General features: G+C 48.5%; 1 protein-coding gene across 1 annotated transcript in view; it reads left to right on the top strand.

The window, feature by feature from the left end:
• Ago2 (argonaute RISC catalytic component 2) overlaps positions 1-27,156 on the top strand; it is an 85,575-nt gene that overhangs the window by 37,609 nt on the left and 20,810 nt on the right. Inside the window, exons 3-13 of the mRNA XM_021183054.2 lie at positions 7,960-8,080; positions 15,165-15,346; positions 17,504-17,640; positions 18,862-18,996; positions 19,414-19,501; positions 21,075-21,222; positions 22,151-22,270; positions 22,405-22,527; positions 22,950-23,083; positions 25,240-25,424; positions 26,987-27,146. Coding sequence (XP_021038713.1) covers positions 7,960-8,080; positions 15,165-15,346; positions 17,504-17,640; positions 18,862-18,996; positions 19,414-19,501; positions 21,075-21,222; positions 22,151-22,270; positions 22,405-22,527; positions 22,950-23,083; positions 25,240-25,424; positions 26,987-27,146 — 1,533 coding nt within the window. The remainder of the gene's footprint in view (positions 1-7,959; positions 8,081-15,164; positions 15,347-17,503; positions 17,641-18,861; positions 18,997-19,413; positions 19,502-21,074; positions 21,223-22,150; positions 22,271-22,404; positions 22,528-22,949; positions 23,084-25,239; positions 25,425-26,986; positions 27,147-27,156) is intronic.

Below are 27,156 nucleotides of genomic sequence, written 5' to 3'. Positions count from 1 at the left end.
GGGGTGTGTCCCAGGCAGGTGCAGTGTGTCGTCATCTCCATCAATAAGTTGGGTAAAGGGGTTTATCCGTAGCTTGTCAGTTTTTGAGCTGTTCCTGCTGCTCTTCTGGGGGTGTGTCTGCTCCTATGGCCTTGCTCCTCATCCCAAGTAATAATTGATGAATTTCCCCTTGACACAGGAGGTGTGCTGAAGCCTTCTGCCCTGTCTTGGTTCTGGATGATCTGGAGTCTGTTGGGAATATTCTCTTCCAGTCTGAAGTCTGAAATTTGTTTTCTTGTATTAGGTTTTTTGTTTAATAGTGCCTTTTAACAAGTAAAACTTGCAAGTTTTGTTGGAGTTGAGTTTATGACCTTTGAAAGTGGCAGGTGTCACCCCTAGGAAGTCTGTCAACAGAGGTGGTAAAGATCCTGTTGCTGTGGAAGAGTTGTAGTTTGGGCTTTTGTGTTCAGATCTGTGCTTCATCCTGAACTGCTTTTTGTGTGCAGCGTGAGGTGAGGTATTGTGGAGGCTTTTCTGTGCTTGTCTATTTATCACAGCCCCTTTGAAAGGGAGGGTCAGTCAGCCGTGCATGTGACTGTGTCAGAACCTGCTTTGCTGTGGTGCCGGGGGTTGAACCCAGGACAGTGCACACAAACGAGGCAAGTGTGCAACCTTAACTCTAGACTGGAGAGTCTCACACTGCTGACTTCTCTGAGATTGTTTTTCCAAATCTAGATTGTTTCTTTGGACAACAAACAAAATTCTAAGAGAATAAGGTGGTGGTGGTGGGTTTTCCAGAAAGCCTTTGGGACTTTTAGGTTATTACAATTTTGAATCTAAATTGCTATAGTCTTTGTTTTTGTGGCTAGCATCTTAAAATGTCATTTTCCAGACACAGATGAGTGACAGCCAGAGAGCACAGATGTTTATTTTGGGCAATGGACATCTATCATCAAGCTTAGACCAGTGAGATGGTATTCAAATTCCAACCCACTAAATCGTTGAATTGTACACCTGCAAGTGTGACTTTTATCTGAGTGATGATATGTTGATTTATTTGACAATGTGTACAAGTGTTTCCTGTGTATGTCTGAGTGCCATGTGCATGTGGTGCCCACGAAGACTGAAGGAAGAAGATCCCCTGGCGCTGGAGTTCTAGGTAGTTGGGAGCCATCGTGTGGGTGCTGGGAACCAACCCTTGTCCTGTGGAAGAGCAACAAGTGTTCTATCCACTGTGCCACCTCTCCAGCTCAACTTAAATATGATTTTTAATAAGGAGGGTTTGGCTTCTCTCTTTCTGGTTTACAACGCATCTTATGTTTTACTTTCATCAATGCAGTGTGAAGGAGACCTAGCTGGACAGTGAGCCTGGGCCGGGCAGAGACCACCCCTGCCCTGTTACTGATTTTAATTGAGAAGCAGTTGGTTCCTCTTTAAGATGATTTCAGACAGTTATTATCCTTATCTGCCTAGAGTAGTGGCCACCAGTCAGTTGAATTGCCACTGCCGAGTTGATTGCTGGTCATATCTTGTCATCTTTTTCAGATTAACACATGTTGTGTTTTAAAAAAATGAGCTGTGCATCTGAAACTCGTGACTCTTTCTGTATAGAACTGGTTTTGTGAATTTCTGTCTGTGGGGTGCAAATCTGTAATTGTCTTGTTAGATTTCTGTGTCAGGGTTGTGTAGCGTATAATCCAGAAAGTTGCAAAGTGTGAGATTCAGGCCTGGGAGATGGATTGCTGAGTCAGCTCTCTTTCATCGGGTTTAAGGACTTGAGTTTGAGTCCCCAGAGCCCACAGAAGCTGCCCAGGGTAGCTCACTCCTGTAATCCAGTGATGCTGTAGTGGGAGGAAGAGGTAGGAGAGGCTAGCCTGGCCCATAGAGCAAATGAGAGAGCCTGTCTCAAGGTGGAGAATGACAGATGACACTGTAGGGTAGGTGACCTCACCTCCACATGTCTTCATACACATACAAAAAACTGTAAGATCTGTGCAATTCTGCTGTTATAAATCTCCCAAATTGTTACTGGAATTGTTTTGGGCCGGGATCTGTGTTTGTAGGAATTCAGCTTAATTTTTTCCCTCGGATATCAGGATCCCCACCCCTTTTGTTTTATTTTGTGTATACTTGGGTGTATACACTTTTAAGGATTCTACACGTCATCAAAGTTATGGAATTTTCCAGTAGAAAGTTGTTCATATTGTATGTGCACATGTATACCCCCCTTTTTTTTTTCTTTTAAAAAATGAGTCCTTGTATTGAGCAAGCTAGCCTCAAACTCAGAAATCTGCCTACGTCTGGTTTCCAAGTATCAAAGGCATCTACCACCACGCCAGGGTCCATAGTATCTCCCACACGCCCCACCACCCCAGGGTTTTTCAAGACCGAGTTCTCTGTTTAGCCCTGGCTGTCCAGGCTAGTGTCAGACTCAGAGATCTCCCTGCCTCTGCCTCCCGCTGGGACCAAAGGCCTGCCCCACCATGCCAGGCTCTATGGTATATTTAGTGTTTCTGGGCTCTCTATGAAGTTCCTTTCAAACCCCCTCCCCCCTGAGTATTTTAAATTTCTGTTATTTCTTCCGACCAGGTTTGCCAAGGGAACACAGCTCATTCATCTACCCAGGGCAAACATTTTGCTTTGTTGATTTTTTTTTTCCTTCTGTTTTTCTGATCTGTGTTCTTTCCTCTGCTCAGTCCCTTTTTTACGCAACATCTTTGCACACAAATTTTTCTTTAGTCGGTCTCTCTTGTGAGATGCAAATTTGATTTCCATTTAGTGAAGACTGTGCCGGGGTACAGGTGGCACAGGGCCCAGCTGTGAGTCTGTCTTGGGAAACATTCCCTTATGGTGGGGACAGGCATGCTGTGGGCTTAGGTGGAGGTGGTTGATAATTTTACTGCAGTCCTGTAGTCTTTTCCCCCACCCACCCTCCCATACAGATATGGTGGGGATTCGCTTTTCTGCCAGTGGAATTTCTACTGGACTTCATGTGTGCTTGTTAGTTATTGTATCTTTGTTTTTTAAATAATTAATTCATTGTCCTTTTGTATGCATGCGCACCACATACACGCATGCACACACATACACACTTGCTTAGAGGTTAACTTGTGGAACTTCTCTCCTTCCCTATGTGAAAACTGCAGCAAACACCTCACCCACATACTGTTTGCCTGGCTATTATTGTTGTCTTTTTGTTGTTGTTTTGCTTTTGAGACAGAATTTTGCTATGTAGTCTTGGCTGGCCTCAAGCTCTCTGTATTGACCAGGCTGGTCTAAAATTCAGAGATCTACTTGCCCCTGAGAGCTGGGATTAAAGGCCTGCACCATCACACAATGCTTTTAATTGTCCTGTCTTAATGACAAACTAACCATCCCATAATTAGGAGAGATGTCTCCTTTATATTTGATAATTCTTTCTTATATGTGAGTTATTAGCAAGCACGGGGGTCACACTTACCATCCTAGCATTAGGAGGCCAGGACAGAAGGCCCACTCCAGTTAGGAGGCCTGGGCTCTGTAGAGTTGTATCTTTATGTGGGTTTCAGGGTTCACGTTCAGGTTGTTGGGTGGTAGGCTATTTTGCCAACCCAGCTTTTAAATTTAAAGTTTTTATTATATTTATCATGTGTGTGTGTCTGTCTGTGAGGGAAAGAGCCCACATCCTGCACTTTGCGTGCAGAACAACCCAGGAGAGTTGATTCTCTCTTGGTGCCATGTGGGTCCCTGCAGTTGAACACCCTTTGTTTCTGAGGTCAAGCTGGGTGTTGCATGCCTTTAACCTCAACATTTAGGCACATCTCTAAGTTGAAGGCCAGACCAGTCTACATAGAAGGTTCCAGACCAGCCAGGGTTGCATAATGACTTTCTTTCAAGCACATACACAAAAGAAAAAATTAAGTTGGCAAGTTAATTTTATTTATGTGTATGAGTGTTTGGTCTGTGTGTTTGTGAACCACCTGTGTGCATGGAACCAGCAGGGGCCAGAAGTGTGGGGAGTTGGGTCCCCTGGGACTGGAGTTACAGACAGTTGTAAACTGCCACGTGAGTGTTGGGAATTGAACTGGATGTTATACAAGAACAGCCAATTTTAACTGCTGAGCTAATTCTTCAGTAATATTAATAATATTCTTATTTTTAATATTACTTTTCCATTATATGACTACAGTGTGCCCATGTGTAAATCTTTTGGGATTCATGTTTCTTGGCCTTTCGAAATACATGGACAATACTGGCCTTAGTTTCTTGAAGCCTCTTTCTCCCCCTTCTTCAGAATTGTTGCTCTATACATGCTAGGCCAGGGATCGTTTATGTCAAGGGGGCTGTGAGCTGAGAAGCAAAATACTCTATGAATTGGGATAGCTTTTATTGCTTTCCCTTAAATGTGCTGTGTGCGTGTGTGAGTGAATGTGTGTGGAAGTCAGGGGTCAACTTTCTGTGTCGTTCCTCAAGTGTTTGTTGTCCTTGTTTCTGTGTCAGGGTCTGTCACGTGGACCTGAAGCTTACAGGTTATACCAGGCTGGCTGGCCTTTGTGCTCGCAGAATCCAGCTGTCTTTGTTTCTCCAGCACAGTGATCAAAACTCAGGCCCTCAGCCTGTGGCAAGCACTTCCCTGACTGAGCCACCTCCTAGATCCCTTGAAGATTCCTTTTGGTTTGTGTGACCACCAACTTGGCGTTTGTGCTATATCCAGTCCCTTTCTATAGGAGTTGTCACCATGCATTATCTATCTCCCTTAGGCCATATGCCACCTTTGTGGCTGAACCACACACTCACACACTGTAACCCTGACTCACCTATGGGATGTCATGTGTAGTACGTTGAGGGAATCAACCCAGTTGCCATCTTTTTTGGCTTAGAAATTGCCACCTCTGCAGCTCTGGGCTCTGCTGATCTCCTGGGCTGTGGCTTTGAAACTGTTCTAGACCCACAGTGAATTCGAAGCTCAGAATGTACCACCCCCAATAACCCTTATCCCCAAACAGTTGCCTCTGTGCATTTTAGGGCAAGAGGCTGAGTCCAAAGCCAAGTGCATTGGGGGAAAGAGCCTTAATATGTATTGTAGACTGATGTCCTCAGCGGAGCTGGTTTCTGGTGAAGGAAGTGCCCCTTGCTGGTGCCCCTTCTGTCACAGCTGCTGGAGGAGAGTGACTGTCTTAGGCTCTATTATCTGACCCGCTGAACAATGTGCTAGAACATGCTAAATATCAGGTGTGATTCCTTCAATCAATGAGCTCCTGTAACAAGCCCATTTCTGCACAAAGGCTGCAGGCCTGGCTGGGTTGAACTGGTCGGTGCTGAGGGTCTTTTATGTGTCTCAATGAAGATTGATAAGTGGGTGTGTCAACTTGCTTGATAGCTTCTTGGGTCAGAAACCTGTTGGTCTCCCTGTTGTAGCACACACCCTCCAGACTGGAAAGAGGGTGGGCCGAGACTCTCTTGTCACCTGGGCTTTTGTGGTTCCCATCAGGTTCTTGTCACGCCATACACAGCATACAGGAAACCCTTTCTGAAAGGAGGCCCGACTCAGGCTTGCACCAGGCACTGGTATGTGGCTGGCAATGGTCACGTGGTGTTTTATGGACGCTGCTGCTCTTTTCCCATCAGCGTCACGTCTGTAAGAAGCTGAGGTTGCCATGGTTAGAAACTGCGTCAGTTCGGTCTCTCAGCAACTGAGGGGGCTGGGTGCTGCAGAATGAAGCAAGGGCCAGCCCACTAGGCTCACAAATGATGGGGAGAGCTTCTGACTGGTTAGATATGCAAACCTTTAATGTTCTTCATTTCGCTGTTAGTCATGGGAGGCCAGATTCAGATTCAGGTCCAAGTGATGTTCAAATAGTGTGGTGCCTGATTGTGGGATCTCTCCTCAGGAAGCAGCCAGTGCTCCAGTGTGCTTGCATGGTGATGTGGTGTCTCCCGAGGACCCCACTCCCATCCCTAGTGGAGAAGAGCCCTGCAGTACAGCTTGGCGAAATGGGCTCAGCAGCAGGCAGCTGAGTGCTGGGTTCCTGCTCTCCCATGTCCCAGGCATAAGTGTGCCTTGCTGCCCCCACCCTGGCCTTTGTCCTTTCCCCATTGTTTCATGCACAGCAGGCTGTGTGACAGCCAGAATGGGCCCAACATGGAGCCTCTGATGGCCAGAGATCTGTCATTGTTAGCACTGTGACACCATGATGAGTCCTGTGTAGCCCACCCTCCAGCAGTGTCACATGTCCCTCAGTCTAGCCTGGCCTAATGGGAGTCCCATACAGCCAGCCCTCAGGAGATAGCTAGATGCCTTGTTGCTTGAGGGCATGGCTAGACTCATGCAAAATGAAGTTATTATAGGGGAAGTGTACCACCTCCTCTATCCCCCTTTCCTCCTGGCCCAGACTTGAGCCTCTCTGTGGTCTGCTCTAGTGGTTTTAGAATGCAGTTGGGTGCTTGTGTTAAAGTAAGAATATTACATGTCCCCTGGCCTGGTATCGTAGTTTTAAGCGATTATCTCCAAAGGACAGATACAGGGTATCAACCTTCTGAGACACAGGGGATGTAATCAATGGCGTACCTTGCTGTCATTATAGCTTGATGATACCTACATTTATAGGCAGCGTGGCCCCATTGTATACAGTAATGAGGTCATATTTCTTTTTTTTTTTTTTTTTNACTTTGTAGACCAGGCTGGCCTCGAACTCAGAAATCCGCCTGCCTCTGCCTCCCGAGTGCTGGGATTAAAGGTGTGCGCCACCACGCCCGGCTTGAGGTCATATTTCTTAAGATACACAGTAGGATTACATCAGGCCACAGATATCTAAGTTTAAAAAAAAAAAATAGTGACCCTTAGAGTCTGTGGCAGGAGGGTTAGTAGATTTCCCCGGCCCCCACAGCAAGCAGGTAACCAGTTCCAGGGGATCTCCTGCCCTCCACGGGCACTGTGCTTGCATGCACACACCCACACACAATAATGCATGTAATTCAAAATAAACCAAAAATCTTCTTTCAAAACGACAAAATAGAAGGGCAGTTTTAAAATATTTAATGTGTCTATCTGTGTAAAAGCTTGGGTTGTTCTGGAAAGGCTGGGGTGGGAGGCAGTCTGAGCAAACTTTTAACTCTGTGCCCCAAGGAGAACGCAGTAACACAAAACCCACACAGTTAGAAATTAAGAAACCCCCAAAACTGTAGTGAAAGTACCAGGCACCTGCCAGTTACTGCACAGCAGTTCCCAGGGCCGGGAAGTGGGGTGCAGTGGAGAGATCCCTCAGTAGCCTCTCGCCACCTCTGTGCTTCAGTGTCCCTGCATGGAACGTGGCGATGGTGGTGTGACCTGTAGGTTCTCGAGAAGTGGGGCTTTTTGCTCCCTGTTGGCCGGGTTGAGACCTGGTGGTTTGCTGCCGCCCATGTGTTCAGCATGCAGACTGCTCTAGAGTACAGAGTGCACAGGTGATCCCGAGGGCTCACTTTAACAGCTTAGTGAGGTCAGGGGCCTGGGGCGAGCCTAGTCCGCAGGGCTTCCTCCTAGATGTCTGTACAACTACCTGCCTCCTGCTTGCCTTGGGGAATGATGAGTGAGGAGATTCATTTGGAAAGATGTTGGTGATGGTTATGTACCATGCCTGTGACTGTAAAAAGTGGGGTTGGGGGTTGTGGGCTACCATGGACACACAGACTCACGACAGAGGTATGGGTGTCTATTCTACAAATGTGAGACAGAAATTCCAAGTTACCCCTTCAGTGAACCTTGGTAGCAAACACTACCTGCCCCATGTAACTCATTACAACATTCTCCCACATTTGTGTGACCAGAAAAATGAGATGAGCCTACTTCGGGTTCTAGGTTGTCCTTTTTTTTTTTTTTTCCTCCCCCACAGAAGAGGGTAGAAAGCCACATGACAGACAGAACCCCTGGTCTCCTAAAGGGCCTTCAAAGCTAGTGTGTATCGGACAGATACACAGCCCGCAGCCTCACTGACATCTTGCTGAATTCTCTGCCTGTTCTAGGGAAATCGTGGAGCACATGGTCCAGCACTTTAAAACTCAGATCTTCGGGGACCGGAAGCCAGTGTTTGATGGGAGGAAGAATCTGTACACAGCAATGCCCCTTCCGATTGGCAGGGACAAGGTGAGGATGCATGTGCCGGGGCCTAATGGGTGAGATTCAAACAGGTTCCAGGGTTACTTGCTTCTCTTATGTAGAGATCACATCACCTGCGAGGCGCTGGCAGCTGCCGTGTGGGCTTCTTCATGAGAGCGCGCCGAGGTTTGCAGAGAGGCTGCTCAGATGCAAAACACTCCGAAGTGCAACCCACAGACCACCACATACTCTGTGTGTGAGAGACAGAGAGTGTTTGTGAGAGAGAGAGAGAGAGAGAGTGAGAGAGAGAGACAGAGTGTATGTGTGAGAGAGAGAGAGTGTGTGTGTGTGTGTGTGTGTGTAAGAGAGTGTGTGTGTGTGTGTGTGAGTGTATGTGTGTGTGTATATGTGTGTGTGAGAGAGAATGTGAGTGTATGTGTATGTATATGTTTGTGTTTTCTGCTAGCAATATAACAAAGCGGAAGTGCTGTAGCCGCCGCCGCCTCTGCAGTGGGGAGGAGGAGGAGGAGTCAACCTGGTGCGGTGACCATAGAAAATGTTACCTTCCCTTATTATTTTTAGCCTTATCGTGGCTTTATTTAAAAAGTAATAAAGCGTCTGTCCAGACTTTGACAGTCTGAGAATGAAGGGCCGGCACAGTTCCTGCAGGCCTGGCAACGGTTGTTGCTAAGTGACCACGAGCCTTGGCTCCTTTGTGCCTGTCTGTATTCCCAGTGGGGCCAGGCAGTCCTGGTACCTGGTGGCTCTGCTCCGACTCTCCATGCTGACAGGAACGCACTGCGTTAGGGCAGGGAGGGGACCACTGACTGCACAGCTCTGTGTCATGTTCTGATCTCCCCGCCCCCACCCCCAGTGGCATGTGGGTTGTCGATGCCACTCCAGGAACAGATAATGGGCGTCAGGCTCCGAGCTGGAGGGAATCCCAGGACTGGGTGTGAATGAACTGAGCAGGCTCTCTCTGGCAAATTAACACACTGTGAATTGGGGATTTATTGATCTTAAGGTTTTGTGTTTAATTTACACATTGTTTTTATTTAAAGCTCTATAAGAAAGAAAAGCATAAGGAGTTTATTCACAGTCTTGTTGGTACGGATTTATAATTAGACACTGGGAGGAGCATGAAGAGAAAGCTCCTGAAGGAGGGATGTGGCTCCTCTCATGCTCAGATGCAGATACGCAATCATACAAGCTACCAGCCCAGACTGGAATGAAAATAGACATAGTATGTATGGCTTTCCTAGTAATGGGACCTGACAAAAGCCACCTCACCTTGCCAGCCTGTCTACCTTTCTAGTGCAGAGTGGAGCAGCCAGGGTAGGCAGCCCTGTGTGGTACGCCTCAAGTCTCAGCTGCAGTGTGGGTTTTCATCCCAGGTCTGGGGGCTTCATGTGCCCCTCTCTCGTCCACACTGCAGTGTAAGTAGCAAGGCTTGAGGAGCTTCAGCCCACAGCCGGAGACATCCTAGCCCCTGGCAGGTAATAATGCGCGCAGTTCATTGCCCGTGCTAGGCCGCACACAGCGTTTGGAGATGCGCAGTCCCTTGTAACTTAATCGTAGTCTCCCGTGTCAGTGTTTTCAGATGACAAGCTGGCATGGGGTTTCCCCTCTGTCTGAGCTGATCAAAAATAGTTTCCCTTTCTTTACTACCAGCAAAGCTTTGCTTCAGTCTTTTTCTTTTTTGTCCTCTGTAGTAAGGAAGGACTCTCCTTGACTCCGTTAGCTCAGCCTCTGCCTAGTGATCAGTGGGGACTGTGATACCTGATATGGGTACGTGCCGTGTGTACATCACCTTCCTTAGGAGCAGTCTCTGTAGAGCTGAGCTCACACTCTCCATAGGTGTCCATCTCGGTGCCAGCCCATGTGGAAAGCTCCTTGGGGTCAAGAGTACTTGTGTCTGCCAAGAACATGGCTTCCCTTTGAGATGGGATAGAACTGGAAAGTTAGATGCCGGTTGCTCTAAATTTGGGGCTGACATCCTCAGCCTCTTTTCACCAAAACCATGCCTAATATGTTATCCTTGGCTGTGTTTGGCTGTGTCCAGCTGTGCCTTCTTTTGCCAGCTGTTTGCAGGTTATAGCTTGTGAGCTGCTGCCTCCCGGGCCAGGGAGAGTGGAGTATATCCCCTTGTTAGATGGCAGTTGTGACTACTCAGATCCAGCTCAGGGGAGCCCTTGTTAGTAGCCTCAAGCTGTCTAGTAGCCAGCCAGCTCTGGGAGGGGAGGCTCAGCAGGCAGCCATGGGCATCCCTAGGGGTCCCTGTGGTGTTTGTACTTGAGACATGTTGCTAGGAACCCTGAGAAGCCACATACCTTTGTGAGCTTGTGTCTCTGCCTTGTCAAATGCACTGGTACAGGTGTTTGGAGGGCCTCTGTTCTACTTGACTTTCTGTTGCTCATGATCATCATGACCAAGGACACCGTGATTCAGAGAGGGACAGGTTTGCTTGGCTCTCACGTCCTGATGTCTTAGTTAGGGTTTTATTCCTGTGAGGAGACTAGGACAATGTTTATGAAGGTAAACTTTCTTTTCTTCTTCTTTTTTTTTTTTCTTTTTTTTTTTTACTATAGAGTTTATTCAGGGCATGAGGAGGGGAGCTAAGAGGGTAGTAGAGGCAGAGAAAGGCAGAGGGGGGGGAGGGAATGGGGAGAGAGGGGGAGCAAGAGGGCAAGAGGCAAGAGAGACAAGAGACAAGAGGAAGATAAGTGTTTAGTTGGGGCTGGCTTGCAGTTTTAAAGGTTTAGCCCATTATCATTATGGCTGGAACATGGCAGCGTGCAGACAGACATGATGCTGGAGAGTTCTACATCCTGATTTGAAGTCAGCAGGAGACTATGTGCCTCACTGGGTTTAGCTGGAGCATAGGAGACCTCAAAGCCAGCTTCCACAGTAACACACTTCCTCTAACAAGGCCACACCTCCTAATAGTACCACTCCCTATGGGGCAAGCATTCAAACAGTAGTCTGTGGGGCCATTCCTTGTTTTGTTGTTTTGTTTTGTTTGTTTTTTTGAGACAGGGTTTCTCAGTGTAGTCCTGGCTGTCCTGGAACTTACTCTGCAGACCAGGCTGGCCTCGAACTCAGAAATCCGCCTGTGTCTGCGTCACGAGTGCTGGGATTAAAGGCACGCCTAGTTGTGGGGCCATTCCTATTCAAACCACTAAACCTGATCATAATCCCATCACCAAGGAAATCAGAGGAGAAATCAAAGCAAGAACAGAAGCATGAACTGAAGGAGAGGCTGAAAGACCCATGATTCATGACCCTGGCTTGTTTCCCATGGCCTGCTCAGCTTATGCGACCCAAGACTACCTGTTTAATTGTGGTGCTACCCACAGTGGGCGGCACCCTTCAATATCAATCAAGAAAACCTACATGTTGCCTACAGGCCAATCTGATAGAGGCACTTAGCTGAGGGTCTTTTCTTCCCAGATGACTTTAATTTTTGTCAAAGTGACAAGTACAGTTTACCTTTTGCCAACCCGACACATAAATACATCATTATTAAACCCTACCCTTTCTTTCTTGTTTATCACAAAGATTTCAGATGGCCCAGTCGGCCATCAGTGGAAAGAGAGGCCCATTGGTCTTGCAAGCTTTATATGCCTCAGTACAGGGGAACGCCAGGGCCAAGAAGTGGGAGTGGGGAGGAGGCTTTGAGGGACTTTTGGGATAGCATTGAAAATGTAAATGAAGAAAATACCTAATAAATTAAAAAAAAAAAAAAAGTAACTTTCAGGACTGGAGAGATGGCTCAGTGATTAAGAGCACTGGCTGCTCTTCCAGAGGTCCTGAGTTCAATTCCCAGAAACCACATGGTGGCTCACAACCATCTGTAATGGGGATCTGATATGTCTGAAGACAGCTACAGTGTACTCACATACATTAAATAAATCTTTTTAAAATGTGACTTTAAGCCGGGCAGTGGTGGCGCACGCCTTTAATCCCAGCACTTGGGAGGCAGAGGCAGGCAGATTTCTGAATTTGAGGCCAGCCTGGTCTACAAAGTGAGTTCCAGGACAACCAGGGCTACACAGAGAAACCCTGCTCAAAAAATAAAATAAAATACATTTTTAAAGATTTATTTATTTACTATATGCAAGTACACACCAGAAGAGAGCATCAGATTTTGTTATGGATGTTTGTGAGCCACCATGTGGTTGCTGGGATTTGAACTCGGGACCTTTGGAAGAGTAATCAGTGCTCTTAACTGCTGAGCCATCTCACCAGCCCCATAAAAACAAATTTTTAAGTGACTTTAAACACTTTAAAAATTCAAACTCTTAAGCTGTAGTGGTGTATGGCTTTAATCCCAGCATTTAGGAGGCAGAGGCAGGCAGAGTTCAAGGACTGTTCTACAGAACAAGTCCCAGGACACCCAGAGCTGCATACTGAGACTCTGACTCAAACAAACAAAACAAAAGCTTATTAAATGTCCAATGTTGCTTAACTGGATTTCTATAAAAATAAAAGCAAATTAGATACTTTATTACTCTGAAGGAAAGGAACCAAAGTTAAGGAAAGAGGCAGGTGAATGTCTTTGAGTTCTATCCAGAAGTTACATAGTGAGTGTCTGTCCGTCCCTGGAAAGGAAAGGGAAGGAAAGGAAGGAAGGAAGCAAGCTTAGTATGCAGTGTCTGGGACTTACTCATGATCTTCTGGACTCTAAAGGACTTGGGCAGTGCCACTTCTGGATCTGCTACCTACAACACACATAGTTTGTCTCATAGGCTCAAGCTGACCCCACACTAAGCCTGTTAGTGCCTTTAATGGTCATTCCCTGGTCCTGACATCTCCAAAATGATGAGTTCGCCACTGCAAATGAGGCTACACTTTCCCAGTGGTATCAAACCTCAGCTCCTTCCAGGACTCTTTCAACCCTGCAGCTTTCATGCCATTAAAACCGATACCATGTAGAAGATCTACACACATTATCATGCTTTGCTACCAGCTTGAGATGCAGCCTTGGCCCCCTCTGGACCACTGCTTCTGTGTGCTCACCTAAGGAAATACTCAGACTATTTCATCTCACTGATGCTGGTATCTTACTAATTGTGGCTGGTTCTCCAGCCCCAGCTGACCAGCACCAATTGCCCCAATAAAGCACAAAAGGTTTCATTAACACACTCTTAATTCAAATATATCATGCTAAGGGTTCTGATGATCTGTTTCCCCTGAAACTTCACAAGCCAGGCTTCCATTGTCTGTGCTACTCTTAACATTCTTAGATTTCAACCTCATTAGTCTCTGAGCACTTCTGATCTAAGTTCCAAATGCTTCAACGATCTTCCATAAGAGCAACATGGTCAGGTCTGTCACAGCAACACCCCACTTCTGATACCAATTTCTGTTCTCATGTAATTTCTGTTCCTGAGATAAAACCAAAAGCAATTTGGGGCTTGGGAAGGATTTATGTGACTTAAAGGATGTAGTGGCCAGGTGGTGGTGGCGGCGCATGCTTTTAATCCCAGCACTTGGGTCGCAGAGGCAGGCAGATTTCTGAGTTTGAGGCCAGCCTGGTCTACAAAGTGAGTTCCAGTACAGCCAGGGCTACACAGAGAAACCCTGTCTCAAAAAAAAAAAAAAAAAAAAAAAAAAAGCAATAAAAGGATGTAGTGCATTATTCAGCAAAGACAAGTGAGGAACCTGGAGGGAGAGGCTAAAGCAGGGACCAGAAGGAGGATGAACCACCTGACTTTCTCAGCTTGCTTTTTTTTTTTTTTTGTATAGCCCAGAACCACGTGCCCAAGAGAAACTCCACTCAAAGTAGGCTGGGTCCTCCTACATCAATCATTAGTTAAGGAAATGCTCACGGGCCAGTCTGATCAAGGTTGAGGCTTCCCCTTCCCAGGGGGTTCTAGTTGTGTCAAGATGACTAAAAACAACAAAACTATCCAGCACAGGCAGTGACTTGTTTTCCCAGACAATTGCCATGCAAAGTCACAGCAGCCCATTAGACAGCATTGAAACAGGACATGACCTGCATGTCCTTGTCAGAAAAGGATACATGGCACCAAGCCCTGCAGCTGTCCCTCTGGCCAGCACAGCAGTTGTGACGCCAGACACCTGCTGGTGCCGTCACTCTTCTATGGGGATGGGGGTAGATGGCCCTGCAGCTGAGAACAGGGAAATCTTGAAGACACAGCTGCTTCTGTGAGTTCACAAATTTGGGGGCAAACACTGCTTCTTTGTGTCTGGGTGCAGCTTTCTCCTCTCTTTGTTTCTTTGAAGTGGTGTGCCATTCCAAAATGTACATATATTTGCTCTCAATTTGACCCTTCTTCCAAAGATGTCCAAGCAAGAGCTGGCTCGGTGTCGGCGTTCTCAGAGGTTGAGTCTATAGCCAGTTCACCATCTTCCCTACTTAGATTGGTACCGTGTGATATACCAGTCATCCTTAGGTTCTGGACACACATCTGGGCTGTTTTCTGTGGCATTAGCGAGTCTGAAACCCTTTCTGCCCTTTCCTGGCCTGGGGCCTTGGGCTGTTTGCCAGCCCAGTGTCTGTGGTGATAGATAAAGTAGGATGAGGTGAGCCCATCTCCCCACTGCGAGTTTTGGGTACATGAGGATAAAGTATTCTAGAGCCGGGCGGGGAGCTTGTCAGCAACAGATAACAAAGCCACTTTGAGCATCACCTGAGTGGTTGGTTTGTGGACCACAGTCATGATGCAGTGTTGTAGGCGGTGGTGATTCAACTGTGAACAGTAAGATCTGGGTAGATTGAACAAGGGTTATGGGAGAAAAGTGGGCGTGTTTGGGAGGGTTCAGTATGCTGGTCACTGACCTTGTACACTGGTTGCACATTTGGTAAAAGTAAAGAAAATTGAGCCTTTGAGTAAAGAACTTGTCACAAAAGGATGGGGACCTGAGTTCTGTCCTTAGCACCAGGTGCAGATCCCTTGGGCTCACTGCCCGATCAGCCTAGCTTAATCAGCAAGCACAGGGTCAAATAGAGACGGAAACTACAAAGTGGGAAGCAGCTGAGGAAGGTACCTACCGTAGACCTTGGGCCTCTGCACATGTGCACCCCAACCACACAGGAGCATAAAGTTAACACTTGAATTTCTTGTGCTTTCTCAGAGATGATGACCTCTGTGCTTTGGCTTGGCAGGTGGAGCTGGAGGTCACGCTGCCGGGAGAAGGCAAAGATCGCATCTTTAAGGTATCCATCAAGTGGGTGTCGTGCGTGAGCCTGCAGGCATTACACGATGCACTTTCGGGGCGGCTGCCCAGCGTCCCCTTCGAGACGATCCAGGCCCTGGACGTTGTCATGAGGCACTTACCATCCATGAGGTGAGGGCATCAGTGGGGTGGGGACAGAGACTGCAAGCTGGAGCTGAGTGGTCACAGAAAGAGCGAGATCTTGACTGAGGAAGGGCGGAGTCAGTGGTGATAGTCACACATACAACCTCTGGGGCCAACAGTCCGAGATAGAAGACCATAATATTAGCTGTCACCAGCGGCCTTGCCTGGGTGTAAAAGGTTCACTTCTCTGGCTGAGAACTCACAGTCCTGTGCAGAATCTGTAGCAGATCTAGGACAGCACACTGGCCACCAACACTATGCTCAATTGGATGCCCATGCTTGGGAGACTTTTCCGCAGTGTGTATGACAATGGCCAGCCCCAAAGGCATCAGCCTGTTTGATTAGCTACACTTAGCAGGGAGTAAGATCATTTCAGAGGTTTGTCATTTTCCCAGTTGTCAGACAGAGTGTTGCACTGACTAGCACATGGGACCAAGGCCAGGGAGCCACATCTGAACTTGGCTTTCACACAAAGCACACAGTAGGGCCTCAGGAATGGTGAGAAATGGTCTTACAAGATCAGAAGTAGCCAGGCATGGTAGTGCATGCCTTTAATTCCCAGCACTTGGGAGGCAGAGGTAGGCAGATCTCTGAGTTCAAGGCCATCCTGGTCTACAAAGTGAGTTCCAGGACAGCCAAGGCTACACAGAGAAACCCTGTCCGGGGGTGGGGAGTGGGGGGCAGAAGTGAGAGGCTGAAAGAAAGCTGCGTGCTTAGTTAGGCCCTGGGACCTGTTTCTGCTCTGCAGAAAGCTGGGTGTTCCTTTGGTTCCGTGTTTACACATTAGGCATAGAGGAAGGAGACTATGTTCCAGAGTCAGCTATCCTGCCTCTCCATGCTAAGAACTGTTGAATGGAGGGAGGGAGGCAGGTAGGGACAGTAATAGCCTAAAATAGCAATTAACAAAATCTCGTCTATTGTTTAAAAACAAACCAGTATTTACTTTATTCATGTAGGCATGCCGCCGGTGTGTGTGTGTGTGTGTGTGTGCACGCGCGCATCAGGGGACAGCTTGTTAGGCGTCAGATCCTTCTTTCCACCGTGTGGAATCTAGGATGGAACTCAGGTCACCAGGCTGGGCTACAAGCACCCCTAGACCATCTCACTGGCCGCATTGTCTCTATTTCTAGTTGAGCAGTGGGAATCTCCTATGGTTTCCTCCCTCTGAATCCCTTTGGAATGTTTACACTCATTTTTACAATCCGGAGATTGTCAAGCTGTAACGGGATGAACAGGCACAGGCAGAAAGTGAGAAGGACACGCTGCATGGTTTCATTAACACACAGTGTCACCTGTGTGCCTCGGCTGAATACTGTATCCCACCCTTTGGTGGTGAAACAGCCTGCACGTAGTAGGATTGCGAGGGCAGGGGTAGGGGATGTGGTCCAGCAGGTGGGTGGGCTATAGCTCAGGTCACCCATGTACATAACTGGCCTGTTATGGATCTTTTCACAACTGAGCTTAGGCTTCAGAAACAGGGAGCTGTCCACAGCCTCCTGTCTTTGATACCTGTCATTGAAAGAAGCTAGGACAAACAGGGAGCTACATGGTGGTCCACAGCCACATGAAGAAGTGGCAGCCCCACGGCTTGGAGCTGGGCTGTTCCGGCTGCCTCTGCCTGGTAGCTCCTAGGATTCTACCCATGCTAGCATTGAGCTGCTCTTACTTGCATAGCACAGCCCCGGATTAGGAAGACTTGAAGGGATATACCCAGCTATGTGCACTGCACAGTGGAAATAAGGATGAGAGGGGAGAATGGAAACACCAGCTAGATCTTGCATGGGCCATAGGCCCCGGTTAGAGGTAGAGCCTGCTCCCAGATTAACTCTGTCCTTTCGAGAGGCAAGGAAGGCGAGATGCAAGTGTGGAACAGTGAGGTTGTGAGCTAGAAGCACAGCGGGGCTTGTCAAACACTGACACCGAGCCTTGAGACAGGCCCCCTGCATTCTGTCAGTTCCTGTGTTTAAACATCTGATAGTCTTTAAGTCCACGGGGTTACTGCTTCCACAGGGAATGCAGGCTCAAACTACATGTAATGAGCATGACTTTACAGAAGAAACCTAGAGCAGTCTCTGAGTGTAGTTATGCCTGCTGTGATGATAGGCTGATTCTATCTGATTAAAAGAGGGCTTATCCCTGTTGCAGGTACACCCCGGTTGGCCGTTCCTTCTTCACTGCGTCTGAAGGCTGTTCCAACCCTCTAGGTGGGGGCAGAGAAGTGTGGTTTGGCTTCCATCAGTCCGTCCGACCTTCTCTTTGGAAAATGATGCTGAATATCGATGGTAAGAGAAGCCCATGGGTGTCGCTGCAGGGTGGATGGGGGCCCATGCAGCTGCCATTGAAGTGGGTGGAGATTTGAAAGCATTCAGAGGAGCCCAGATTCTCTTAGCCACCTTTAACACAGCTCTGATGTGATACCAGCCTGTTTCACTGGGCACCAAAGCCCTTAGAGCACTCCACTCCCAGGGACCTTTAGCCAGCCTGAAGAGCTACCCTTGCCAGACCATTGCATTCCTAGAGCACTCCAGGTGTGGGGCGGGGGCCACACCCTTCATTCTCTCCCCATGTTTCCTGATTACTCGTGTTGCTGCTTGAACTAAGGAAAAGACATCATTAGGTGCCAGTGGCTGGCCACTGCCCACTAATCTTCCAGCTTTGGAGTATATTAGACCTATTATTGCTGTGACAAGTACGTAGAAGAAACCATTGAAAGCTGTAAAGATTAACTCGGGTTCAGAGGTCTCGGCTCACCGTAAGCTCATGCCATCATTCTGAAGCCAAGCACCGTGGCAAAGAGGCTGTGACCCAGCATAGCTGCTTATCTCGTGGTGGCTAGGAAGCGAGGAGATAGAAAGGGGCCAGGGACAAGGTACATTTCTAAGGGCACAGGCCCAGGGATGGACTTCCTTCAGAAATGCCATCAGTCAGTGGACTAATCCATTGGTTGTCTCAGAGCCCCCACAATCCACTTAGCTTTCAATGGTAGGGGGGATACTGTAGCCCCCGTGCTTCAGGAGCCTTGGGGTCATACTCTGCTGAGTCGTCTTCCCTCTGCCAGAAACTGAGAGCCAGGAGCATCCCCCAACAATGCTCCGCAGGCTACATCTTGGTAGGATGCACCTTGATTGCAAAAGAATTATATGAATGGAACACTTCAGAAATTCCTATTTAGAAAACCTGACATGATCCAAGGTCCTGAATGCCCTGACCATGCTAGACTTGTTCAATCAAGATCTCTAATTCTTTTAGTGACTTCTTCAGATTCAGCCAGTCCCTCACCATTGTCCTTGGCTGGAGGAAGCATGCAGTCTCCTGGGGTTGGTGCCTCCTTTGGAGTGCGGAGCCACGGGCATAGTGGACTGCTTTTCTCACCACAAAGCATCAAGGGGCGCTCCACAGAGGAGAAACAGGACCGGGCCTCCTAAGCAGCTACTAATTAGTCATGTGTATCACTTCAGATACCTCCGTTAAACCTGTCCGTCTCTTCCTTTTCCTGCGCATAGTATCGGCAACAGCGTTTTACAAGGCACAGCCAGTGATCGAGTTTGTTTGTGAAGTTTTGGATTTTAAAAGTATTGAAGAACAACAAAAACCTCTGACAGATTCCCAAAGGGTAAAGTTTACCAAAGAAATCAAAGGTAAAGATGTACCCAGCACAGCAGGCTAGGGGGTGGGACCGCCTCTCCTGGTGCAGGTGCGGGCTATGGGAAGAGTGAACACAAGACACACTGACTGAGTCGATTGGGACCCAGGCACCGAGGGCCCATGACTCTAATGAGTACAGCTGCACAGGTGGGGGGAGCTGGGTCTCCTGTTTGGTCCACAAATGTTAGGTTTCAAGAAAGGCACCCAAGTCTTAAGTGCTGAGTTATTCTGGCAGAAGGCTTCCGTGGATGAGGTGTATCCAGCCAACGTATTCTGTGGTTGGTCCACATTTCTTACTTCTCAGCTCTAGAACCTCACAGCTTCATCCACGGCCAAAGCTGCCGTCCATGTGTGCCTCGAACTGTAAGTGCATAACAAGAGTAGCTCTGATACCTGCTGTCTGTCACCAGGTCTAAAGGTGGAGATAACGCACTGTGGTCAGATGAAGAGGAAGTACCGTGTCTGCAATGTGACCCGGCGGCCTGCCAGTCACCAAACGTAAGGCAGCCAAACAGCCAGCCCTCCTTTCAAACTCTGGTCTGCCCCCAGGCACTCAGCTTCCCAGACACTGGAAGGCCTGGGACTGTCCTGCAAACAGCTGCCTGCCTCCGGGGCTCACTCACACTCTGCTCTAAGAAGTGAACTCCACAGGCTGGAGAAATGACTCTGTGGTTAAGAGCATAGCATGTATTGCTCTTGGCAGAGCAAACAGGACACAAGTTTGTTCCCAGCACCCATGTTGGGCAGCTTACAGCCTCCTGTAGCTCCAGCTGCAGTGCCCTCTTATGTACCCTCAAGGTACCTGCACACGCACTTGTGCACACACATTTAAAACATATTACATTGATTTTGGTGTTGTTTTCCTGTATGTATGTCTGGTCCCTGTGGAGTTCAGAAGAGAACATTAGATTCCCTGAAACAGGAGTTATAGGCAGCTGTGAGCCACCGTGTGGGTACCAGAAATCAAACCTGGGTCTTCTTTTTTTTTTCTTTCTTTTTTTTTTTTTTAATTTTTAATATTTTTTATTACATATTTTCCTCAATTACATTTCCTTTGCTATCCCAAAAGTCCCCCATACCGCCCCCCAATTCCCTACCCACCCATTCCCATTCTTTTGGCCCTGGCATTCCCCTATATTGGGGCATATAAAGTTTGCAAGTCCAATGGGCCTCTNTTTCCAGTGATGGCCGACTAGGCCATCTTTCGATACATATGCAGCTAGAGACAAGAGCTCCGGAGTACTGGTTAGTTCCTCATGTTCCAACTATAGGGTTGCAGATCCCTTTAGCTCCTTGGGTACTTTCTCTAGCTTCTCCATTGGGAGCCCTGTGATACATCCAATAGCTGACTGTGAGCATCCACTCCTCTGTTTGCTAGGCCCCGGCATAGTCTCACAAACCTGGGTCTTCTGCAAGAGTAGCCAGTGTCTTAAAGCAGTGGCCATCTCTCCAGCCCCTGTTCTGTTCTGTTTTTAAGTCAGGGATTCATTGTGCAGACCAGGCTGTCCTGGAACTGCTCACAAAAATGACTCTACTTAACAGGGGCTGGGGTTTAAGGCATACAAAATAATTTAGGGAAAAAAATGTGGAAGGCAAGGGATGGCTCAATGGCTAAGAATATTGGCTGCTCTTCCAGAGGTTCTTATGTTCAATTCCGAACATCACACAGTCATAACCGTCTATAACATTGGTCCTATGGGATCCCCTACCTTCTAGTGTGCAGCAGACATATATGCAGACAAAATGCCCATATACATAAAATACATAAGTCTTATACAAACAAGTGTAAATTCCAACATAGAAATCATACGAGTGTGCGTGCACACACACACACGGAAACAGAGGATGTCACCTTACCAGTGTTAGGGTGTCTGCAGTGCGGCTTTGTGTAGGTTTGAGAGGAGCAGAGACGGACACCCGGGGGCAGCCTGAGAATTGAGGGGCTCGTGCATGGTCCAAGAGATGCCTGAAGGAAGCATTTGTTTCCTGCACAACACAGATGCTCGGGCCTGTGAAGGTTCAGTGTCCAGGGAGCCTGGAAAGTTCTTTCCTAAGTCACCCCTTTCCGCAGGTTCCCACTGCAGCAGGAGAGTGGGCAGACAGTGGAGTGTACAGTGGCCCAGTACTTCAAGGACAGGCACAAGCTGGTTCTGCGCTACCCCCACCTCCCGTGTTTACAAGTCGGACAGGAGCAGAAACACACCTACCTACCTTTGGAGGCAAGTCTCTGCACTATTGTCTGAGGAGAAGCCCAAATCCAGGCCAGCCTCCGTGGTGCTGGAGAACTCTGTTAATTCACGCTTTGTTGAGACTTGTCCCCTTTGTGTCTTTCTTCCCCTAAAGTGGGATGAAGCTAGCAGCTTGGGTGGAATTACCCACCACACTGCCGCTTAGATAGAATCTCACTGCATACTCCTAGCTGGCCTGAAATTCTCTTTGTTAGACCCTTACCTCTCAGAGGTCCTACCTGTCTTCAGCCTCAAGTCCTGGGATAATGGATGCCTTCCTTAAGCTTTCTGTTGCTTAAGGACCAAGAGCAGCCTGGAGAGGAAAGAGTAAACTTCATTTACTCTTCTTCACCACTGTTCACCTAAGGACGTCATTGCAGGAACCCAAAATGGGCAGGAACCTTGAAGTAGAGCAGATACAGAGCTGTGGAGGGGTACTGCTTTCTGGCTTGATCCCGAAAGCTTGTTCAGACTGCTTTCTTAGAGAGCCCAGTACCACCAGCCTCGGGGTGACATTACCCATGATGGGCTGGGCCCTCCTCATCAATCACTGATTGAGAAAATATCCTACAGGCTTGCCTATAGCCTGCTCCTATGGAGGCATTTTCTCAGTTAAGGTTAACGCCTCTTGGATGATTATAGCTGTGTCAAATTGACATAAAATTAGCCAGCACAACAGATGTGAGCCACTCACTGTGCACAGGTCAAGCCCAGCAGAGTGCCACCAAAGCTGTAGATGGTCCTCTTTCATGCCAGGGTTACCTACAAGTTCTGTTGTGTGTGGTAGACTTTGGAGTGGTCCCACCACTAGTCAAGGTGGTTCTGGCTTGCGTGCTCAGCCTCTGAAATCTCCCTCCCTCCTACAACCCCTAGTCACATACACAGTTCATGTGTTGACCTGTATCTGTCTTCTTTGTAGGTCTGTAACATAGTTGCTGGACAGAGATGTATAAAAAAATTAACAGACAATCAGACCTCAACCATGATCAGAGCAACTGCCAGGTCAGCACCTGATCGCCAAGAGGAGATCAGCAAACTGGTGAGTACTGGGTCCTTGGTTCCTCCAGGATGGGGTAACCAAGGACCCCCATCCCCAACACACACACACACATGCCTGGACTTTGAGCAGAGGTGGCCTCCACTGACCTGTCTTCCTCTTTTTCCTTCCTCAAGATGCGAAGTGCAAGTTTCAATACAGACCCATATGTTCGTGAATTTGGAATCATGGTGAAAGATGAGATGACAGATGTGACTGGGCGGGTTCTGCAGCCGCCCTCCATCCTCTACGGGGGCAGGGTAGGTGCAGACAGGGGCAAGTGCTCATGTGCTGTGTGGATGTGGGTGGGTGTGTGAGCTGTGCCTGTGCATGACCAAGACTCAGCCTCATCCACTCACCCATCCCATGGTACCTTTATCTGTCTCTATTCATCTATCCTTCCCATGCACTCATTTCCTCACCCCGTCCATCCATTCACCTGGCCTTCACTCCCCCCCATCGAGGTTCACCATTGGCCCAGGCAGTCATTTCTCACCACCGCGCATCTAGAACCTACCATGCTGCCTGTGTGCAGGGGGGTTCCTTCCAGTGCTAAGGAATGCTAGAGACATGGAGGTGCCACACCCGGGGTGATCTGCTGCCTTAGGAGTCATTGTTGGTCAGGGAACCAGCAGCAAGAATGTTTTCATTTGTTCTCCACTGAACAACTTTCTCTTTGCAGAACAAAGCAATTGCCACCCCTGTCCAGGGTGTGTGGGACATGCGAAACAAGCAGTTCCACACAGGCATCGAGATCAAGGTGTGGGCCATCGCCTGCTTCGCCCCCCAGCGCCAGTGTACAGAAGTCCATCTCAAGTAAGCCTGCTTGAGGCTTCCATGTGCCTAGCCTCGTTTCTGGTTTCTGTTGGTCAGACAGGTCACTGGGGTTCCAATACCAGCGGTTGGCAGCCTTTCTCTAACAGATAGCACTCACCCAGGGTGACTGCCATTTATGAGATGTGACAAGGCCAGATTCAGTGTGAGAAAAAACAGTTCCTGAGCAATGAGGTTAAAATAAATCGGTCACCGTGGAAGTAGAGGTGGACACAGACTGTAGAAACTTCACTGTCTATGTAGCCCTCACTGGCTGTCCTAGAACTCAACTATGTAGACCCAGGATGGCCTTGAACTCACAGAGATCTACCTGCCTCTGCCTCTGCTAATGCTGGGATTAAAGGCGTGTGCCCTATCCCTGGCTAAGAAATTTTAGTGGCATGTATTTGTGTGTGTGTGCGGCGGGGTGGATATGCTTCTGTCTGTCCCATCATGCACTGTTGGAGGATTAGCTGAGGAAGTTACTTCTCTTTCTACCACGTGGTCCCAGGGATTGACCTCAGATTGGCAGGCTTACACAAAGCACCTTTTCCCATTGAGCCATCACTCTGGTGCTACTGTGGAATTTCTGTGAATTAAATAAGAAGTGACACTGAGAACTGGGTGGGAAGAGACAGTAGAAGAAGGCCGCCTTGGGTGAGCTGCAGCAGCTGCTCTCCTGTGAGGGAGGGCTTACAGGGAGCACATCAGGCTTTGGTATGTGCCCAGCCATTTTTCTAGTAGCTTAGGTCAGCTGATTCAGTGAGCTGCAGAGGGGCCTGCTCCTCAGCCAGGAACACTGTGAGTGTTGGGCCATTGGCAAGGAACTAGGCTTGACCAGTACCAACAGGAATGCCCTATAGCTCACAGGGCTTGTACTTGTATTCCAAGTTTAGGGGGGAATAAGACATTTGCTTTTTCACCTGTCTGGGGTCAGTGAAGGGGGTACCCCAAAGCCTGTAAAGTCTAGCTGTAACCTTACCATCTCAGCCAGAGGCTCTTTGGTGAGGCTGCCATCCAGCACTGGTTGTAGCGTTTGCCTGTGCTTCTGACAGAATGAGCCACAAGCCCAGAGAAAAGGAAGCCAGAGTAGACACTGGATGCTGACCAACTCCTGCCCATCTTCTATCCTTGGTATCTCTGTCCCCAGACACACCCCACCTGTTGGTGGTGTGATTGCAGGTGCACAACCATGAATTCTGTAAATGTAGCACAGGGGAGGTGACTGCTGTGCCACTAGGCTGGAGCTAAATGTCCCCACCTTGGCTGCTGATGAGATGTTTTTGCTCTGAACGTCGTAGCCAGTCTTCTCAGCTACCTGAGTCTGGTTTGGCAGCCCAAGTGCTGGATTTGCTTGACTGCCACCTGTTCTGTTTTCTTCTGGGTCTGTGTTTCCAAGACTACACCCACCAGAGCAGCAGGAAAGGAAAACCCACAGGCAGCTGATGGTGTTCTTTATTTTGCTTAGTTGGCCTGCATGGCACAAAAGAACCATACTGTGTCATTACAGAAAGGCAGCAAGCATGCTTTTTTTTGGGGGGGGGGGGGCGGCGGTTTCAAGACAGGATATCTCTCTATAGCCCTGGCTGTCCTGGAACTCACTCTGTAGACCAGGCTGGCCTTGAACTCAGAGATCTACCTGCCTCTGCCTCCCAAGTGCTGGGATTAAAGGCATGTGCCACTACTACCTGGCACAGCATGCATTTTATATCTGCCATTTTATCCCATCAATGACCCCTGGGCCTTCCATGGTTGTATGGCGCACTCGCCCCATTCATGGGCTGATATGCCTTTGACTTTATCTGAGATTAGATTCTAGCACAGCATGGTACCTAACCCTAGGCCCCAGAGGGCAAGGCAGTAGAATCCTGAGTTTGAGGCCAGCCTGGGCTACCAAAAGCAAATAAAAAACTTAATTCTTTTTTGTTGTTGTTATTTTCTTTTGTTTAGACAGAATCTTATCTGTCCCAGGCTAGCCTCAAACTCAATGTGTAGTCAAAATGACCTTAACTGTAGACCCTCCTGCCTCTCCCAAATGCTGAGATTGAGTGCATGCTAGGCAAAACCTTTGACCTTGTTAAACTGTACTCAAATCCCCTGGTTGATATGACCTCCTTACCATCTATTATACATCTTAGCAAAGTGGCCTTTTCCCTCAGGTCCTTCACAGAGCAACTGAGGAAGATCTCGAGAGATGCTGGGATGCCGATCCAGGGTCAGCCCTGCTTCTGTAAATACGCACAGGGTGCAGACAGTGTGGAGCCCATGTTCCGACACCTGAAGAACACATACGCTGGCCTCCAGCTGGTGGTGGTCATCCTGCCTGGCAAAACTCCTGTGTATGGTAGGTGTCGGCCCGCTGCAGGCTTCAGGGGGTGAGGAGGTCCCAGTGGCCTGAGTGGCCTGGAACAGTCCCCTTTGTGCTGACTGAGCTGAGTGGTTGGTTCTTGTCCATCCCTGAACCTGAGAAGGGGACAGGAGGTGGGTTAGTTACTCTCGTATACGTTTGGCCCATCGTCATTTTCTTGAGTGAGGCCACAGTCCCAGGTATCAAGCCACTCCCAGTGACCCATCGTTGCAGATAGTCTCTGCAATTGTGCAATGTTTGGAGTTTTAGGAACTTTTCAGAGGAAGTATACATGACTGGTCCCCTTTGTGTTGACACCGACACCCCCAAGAGAGGGTGTTAATAGTTGTTAGTCATTCAGGGAGCTTGGTTGCAGTTTATTAGTAATCATGGTCAATAAAGAAAAGGAAATAAATTGGATTCAGGGATCTCTCTCCCCCCTCTATCCTCCTTTCTCTCCTATCTAGTGATGAGTGAAACTAGTAAATAAAAGGGCAGGAAAAAGAGGAACCCACAAAGTAGCAAAGGCCAGCTACAGCCCATAATTTGACTTGACGGTTGGTTTCATGTTCATGCTGTGGCATGAGTGTTGGCAGGTGGAAGAGAGTGCCTTGATAGGTCAGTGTTCCCCGAGGAGGCCCCACTGGCTCTCGATTCCCTAGGATTCAGTCAGCATGTCTGGTCTCTACCACCACCCCACACAAGGGTTTCTTTATGTTAGAGGGTAGTTGTTCCTTCATCAGTGGAGAGCCCAGTGATGCTGAAGAAGAGGAAATGGATTAGGTACAGCCATCTGTTCAGAGGGAGGCGGGGGCAGGGAGGCTATATGGACAGATCTGCAAGGTGAGAGCTGTCTGCCCCATAAGCTTTTTCAGCAAAAGGGTGTTGGTGAGAGATCTGTATAGGGGTCAAGGAAAGCAACTGGGCTTCCTGATGGTTGTGACTAGTAGCGGTCTGTCCTATCTAACCACAGGCAGGCCACAGACCCATGGCATGGTCTTTCCCTTTAAGTTCAAAGAAGGCTTTCTCATGGCAGTGGTGTTTAGGTGTGATGAGTGTTGTCCCTAGAGTCCGAGTTTCTAGAACAGTCCTAAGAGCAATGAGCAGCTGTTTCAGGAATGAATGTGGGGATGGACAAGTGTGGATCCCCACGGCACTTTGATGTTCTATGTTTGCCAAGGGGTTTGAGGAGACTGGTGGTTTTATTTTTAGCCACCTAGGCATTTGCTTAACATGGGGTGTCATTTCTGCTGAGGAATGATGAAGCCTTAGTTATAGCCAGCTTCTGCTCGCCCCACCCTGGCCCAGGATCACAAATGGCTGGTATGAGATTGCTTCCCGGTTCCTGTCCTGAGGGAGACAGGCACAGGTGCCTGGCAGTGCTAAAGCGGGATTCCGCCAGGAGCCCTGCCCCTCTGTCTGCCAGCATCTTCCCTAGGCTGACTGCAGGCGCCTAACGCAGCTGCTGTGGCTGAACACTGCACCGGTGCAGTCCAAAAGGGTGCAGAAGACAGCTGCTTCTATTTGGGAGTTGTGACATGTGCGCCTCTGCTCCACAGCGGAAGTCAAGCGTGTGGGAGACACAGTGCTGGGGATGGCCACACAGTGCGTCCAGATGAAGAACGTGCAGAGGACCACGCCACAGACCCTATCCAATCTCTGCTTAAAGATCAATGTCAAACTGGGAGGCGTCAACAACATCCTACTGCCACAGGGCAGGTGAGGTGGC

This window comes from Mus caroli, chromosome 15 (genome assembly GCF_900094665.2).
Source record: "Mus caroli chromosome 15, CAROLI_EIJ_v1.1, whole genome shotgun sequence".
Taxonomy (NCBI): domain Eukaryota; kingdom Metazoa; phylum Chordata; class Mammalia; order Rodentia; family Muridae; genus Mus; species Mus caroli.
Note: the sequence above shows the minus strand (reverse complement) of the source record. Positions and strands in the feature narration are given on the sequence as shown.